The sequence below is a fragment of the Rhinolophus ferrumequinum genome, chromosome 2 (assembly GCF_004115265.2).
Source record: "Rhinolophus ferrumequinum isolate MPI-CBG mRhiFer1 chromosome 2, mRhiFer1_v1.p, whole genome shotgun sequence".
In the NCBI taxonomy this organism is placed as follows: domain Eukaryota; kingdom Metazoa; phylum Chordata; class Mammalia; order Chiroptera; family Rhinolophidae; genus Rhinolophus; species Rhinolophus ferrumequinum.
Genome location: NC_046285.1, coordinates 70289500 through 70294201, shown reverse-complemented (window position 1 = coordinate 70294201; position 4702 = coordinate 70289500). Strand labels below are relative to the sequence as shown.

General features: G+C 47.4%; 1 protein-coding gene across 1 annotated transcript; it reads right to left on the bottom strand.

Moving 5' to 3' along the window:
* Window positions 1-294: 294 nt before the first annotated feature.
* Window positions 295-3677, bottom strand: GHSR (growth hormone secretagogue receptor). Its single transcript, XM_033089514.1, has 2 exons — window positions 2839-3677; window positions 295-624 (listed from the first exon to the last, which is right to left on the bottom strand). Exons 1-2 carry the CDS (start codon window positions 3632-3634, stop codon window positions 320-322), a joined length of 1101 nt encoding a protein of 366 aa, XP_032945405.1. The 5' UTR covers window positions 3635-3677; the 3' UTR covers window positions 295-319.
* Between the last annotated feature and the right edge of the window lie 1025 nt (window positions 3678-4702).

The following is a 4702-nucleotide window of genomic DNA, read 5'->3' as shown; positions in this document are numbered from 1 at the left end:
TTATCCAGTAAGAAGTGCCCTAATTGCCCTCTCTGCATCTCCTCCTTTCTCTGAATTGCAAAGCTCTTGCTAGCACCAACAGCAGAATACAAAATTACAGGCAATGAATACGCAGAACGAGTGTATGAGAGCACTCATGAGTGTTCAATCAAATTAAACTTCTCACACACTACAATTTCTCTTTTCTTCCCCCCCAACTCTTTCCAGACCTATGTGTCCCCAATTCCAAAATTAACCTTCAACGTCCTCCCAAGTTCTGCTGTGCTATGGCTTCCATTTTTGAACAATAAGTGATGACTTTGCTCAGCAATGTGCTTGGTCATGTATTAATGCTAGATTCTGTCCAGGCCCGAGAACTTTCATCCTTCAGAGTGGAGAGCTTCCTCTGGGGGAAGGGTTCAAATCCCAGAAGTTTGAACACCGCCACCCGGTACTTCTTGGACATGATGTTGTACAGAATAGGGTTGATGGCAGCACTGAGGTAGAAGAGGACGAAGGACACGAGGTTGCAGTATTGGCTGATCTGAGCAATCTCCAGGGAGCCAGGCTCGAAGGACTTGGAAAATAAGTATCGCCCAACGTGGAAAGGCAGCCAGCAGAGGATGAAAGCAAACACCACTACAGCTGAAAGAACAATGGGAGAGAGAGCATCAGTTCAAGGAATGTCATAGCAAATCACATTCTATTTGGAGATGCAGTTTTGTTTTGATTATGTGTGGTGTGACCAGTCACTTCAGAGAAACATTATGTTCTGCTCTTTTCCATTCCTACATTTTCACCAAGATTGAGTCTGTCTGGATCAACAGTTCAACCATTTTTACTGAGCTTCCAGTCATTTCTATTTAATAACTATTTGACTTATTTTGAGATTGGATTGACATATTGACTCAAGTGACTAGGCCATTTATTCACAATTGTCTACTGTTTTATAGCATGTGTTAGACACAACCAAACACATATGAGATAAAGTGGTTATACTCAACCATAGCTAGGTGTCAGCATTCCCTGGGGTACAGATTCCTTGAATGTGATATAAATTCACTAAACTAAAATCTCTAGGAAGGAAACCAGGACACCTGCTTTTCTCTTTTCTTTTTTCCTTTTTAAAATTTCACAGAGGATTGAATATGCAAGCAGGATTGAGACAATGAGGTGGATGATCTTTGCCACTTACAATGGACACAGTAAAGTATAAAAACAACTAAAATTAATTATCATCTATCTAAGCCTTCATTGCGTGCACGTGAAGTAATTTTTTTCAAGACTTCTGAAATTCTAGATTCAGTTTTTAAAATTCAGAAATCAGAGGAAAAATAACAGAAAATATTTTAGTCCTTGTACTACTTTAGTGATGCCCTTCAAACTGTCAAAGCAAAAGAAAATTAATAGTAATGTTAAGGCACTAATGAGGATAATTAATGGCTTAAAAATAAAGTTAGGCGAAATTATTAAACTTATTTTCAAAACTAAGTTGCATAGTAGCAACTGACTGCCACAGTAGCCACGTGATTATTAGAGTTCTCTGAAGGTTTACACTCTATGAATCATATTGTGAGAATCACTGGTCTAAAAATTGAAAAATTTTGGCACTCCTTGAATAAACTATCACTTTAATATACAGAATTCTAGAAATTGTAAAATTACAAATACAAAATCATCTTGGAATGCTTTCTAAGAGCATTAAATATGCAAATAAGCATACAATGTTGACTATAATATCCAAATAACAAAAAGCACAGACTTTCTTTTTGAAAAAGCAAGTAGAGTTAAAATTTTGCTTGTATTGTTTCACTTGTACCAAACACGAACGAATACTTAAAGAAGTTGAATTCATGCAGTACATATTCAGGACACTCTAGTCATGACACTGCACCCAAATGTTCTCTGAAGGGCCATTTGGGGGAGACGGTAAGTCTTGTCAGCTTCCCCAAAGTCTCCCTCTCTCATGCTGGAAGCATGCCTATCCTACCTTATCCTAGATTGTGTTAGTCTTTTCTACCTGGAGAGATACGTAATCATGAAAACAAATGGAGACTCCAGCATTGATTTGTCACTGACTTCCTCGTAAAGCTGTACAAACAGCAGCAACTGTACAAACAGAATTGATTCAATTATTTGAAAAAATGCAGGGCATAAAGCAAATCACAACAGTGGAAGAAAAATAACTCATTTCTGGCAGAATTATCCAAATTGATCATGTTTTTGGTAAAATTTACCACGGAATACTTTCTAGATGTAATGCTTGCTTTTCTTAGTGTAACTTAGCTATCCACAAATTCTACTTGAGGCAGGAAGCTTAACCTCACCTTTAACATGTAAAGACCACAATAAATTTTTATGAAATATTCCAGTTTTGAAGCAAAGTTTCTGGGCTGACATAAAATTCATTTTAGGGAAATACACAAGCCGGGCTTTTTTCCATGAAAGAGAGAAAGGCAAGATAGGAAGAAAGAGACACAAAGAGACAGACACCAAAAGAGAGAGTCAAGACTGTGACTAAGTTGGGGGTGTGAGAGACGGGGGGGGGGGGGGGGGGGGGGCGGGAAGGGAGGGAGGAGGGAGAGAAACAGATAGATAAACAAGAAAGCAAAAAAAGTAAAAAGAAAAAAGAAAGAAAGAAAGAAACTAGAGGACAGGGACGCGCACAGGACAGAGAACTTGGAGACCAAAGGGAGACCTCAAGACAGAAACAGGAGAGAATGATTGAGAGACAGATGTACAGAGAGACAGAGACCGAGAGAAACAGGAAAGAGAGGTAGAGACTCAGGGAGAAGGTGGAAATGCATGGGGAGAGGAGGGCACCGGGGAGCTAAAGCTCGAGGGCGCGCGGAGACCCACCCAGCATTTTGACGGTTTGTTTGTGGTTCTGGTCTCTGAGCGAGGCGCCCACCGCCGCCTCGCCGCGTTTCCTGCGCCACAGCTTCCTGCCGATTAGGCTGTAGAGCACAGTGAGGCAGAAGACAGGCAGGAAGAAAAAGACGCTGGACACCCACACCATGACGGTGAGCAGTCCGGAGCGCACGGCGAACTCGGTGGCGCGGCACTCGTTGGTGTCCCGAGGGTCAGTGCCGTTCTCGTGCTCCACGCCGACCAGCACGAAGATGGGCCCGGCGCTGCAGAAGGCCACCGCCCAGATGACCAGGATAACCAGCTTCACCCGGCCTTTGGTGACCACCACCTTGGCCCGCAGCGGGAAGCAGATGGCGAAGTAGCGCTCGACGCTCAGTGCGGTGATGGAGAGCACCGTGGCGTAGGTGCAACTCTCGCTGACGAACTGGAAGAGTTTGCAGAGCAGGTCGCCGAAGTTCCAGGGCCGGTACTGCCAGAGGCGGACGAGGTCCAGGGGCATGCAGAGGAAGATGAGGAGGTCGGAGAAGGCCATGCTGGATAGATAGAGGTTTGTGGTGGTGCGCAGTTCGCGGAAACGCGACACCACTAGCATGGTGAGCAGGTTGCCCGCGATGCCCACCACGAAGAGCGCCACGCAGGTGGCGGTGACGCCCGCCAGCAGCGGCGCAGGAAAGAGAGGCAGCAGCTCGTCCACCAGAGAGTCGTTGTCGGCGGGAGCGTCCCAGTCCAGGTCCGGCAGCGTGAGGTTGAGCCCTGGCTCGTCACTCGGCGTCGCGTTCCACATGCTGCAGGTTCAACTTAACTAGCTCTGTGATGCGATCGCGCTGAAAGATGGACAGGGCTGGTCCCCGAGATGGTCTCCTTAGGCGCCGAGAGAGTGCGAGGGAGGAGCGGGCGCGGGTGCGTAGGGAAGATGCTTGGAGAGGAAAGAGGGAAGTGAGAAGCAGAAGCCGAGGTAGAAGGTGACATTGAGAGACTGGGGAGGGGAGAGAGGAAAGCAGGGACACACACACACACACACACACACACACGGTGAGAACAACAGAGTGATCCACCGCTTTTTCTGGAATCCCCCCTTCCCCTCATCCTCTCCCCCAAAGTCTCCTTCCCAACCCAGCCTCTAGGCAGCCCCTACACACGTACCTGTCACCGAAGCTGCCGTGCCTCACCTTCGCGTTCTCACTCCAGCAGCATCTTGCTCTTCCCAAAGCGTCCCGACTCATGGGGACCACGAACACCCGGCACTGAGAAGCGGGAGCGCGTGGAGCTCTCTCTCCCCAGCGTTGGACGCTGACTGGCTTGTGTGGCCCAGAAGCGCAGGTCACACCCGGGTGGGGGCGGGGACGGTGGGGGAGGCGAGGAGAACGCCTTCAGTTGATGGGACCTGAGTTTTTTCTCAACAAGGGGTAGAGTTGGCTATGGACCTGGTGGGGAGAAGAAGCGAGCGTGCCCAACCGGGCTTGGAAATGGGGGGTACGAAGTAAAAAAAAAAAGAGAGACCTAGTGTTTGTGTTTTGACGGGAGAGGAGAGTGGTGCACATCTGGGAAGAGCTGCACGCGGTCTTAACGGTATTACCTATCAATGTGTTGGGAGGAGAAACAGATTCAGAGACTTGTGGCCACTTGTTCAAGGTCACACAGCAATTGGGGAGTCTGGGACTTGACTCGGATCTCCCACCAATTTTGACTTTTGAGCCCGAAAAGGCAAAATGTGTACCTAACTCTGCTCTGAACCCCAGCCCTTTGTACAGCCCCAGCGCCGCGGTGGTAGGGGTGAGCTGTGTAGATTACTTTTTCCGATGCAAACCTGGACGGAGAAAGGAAGGAGTGGCACAAGGCAAGGAGCGTGGTG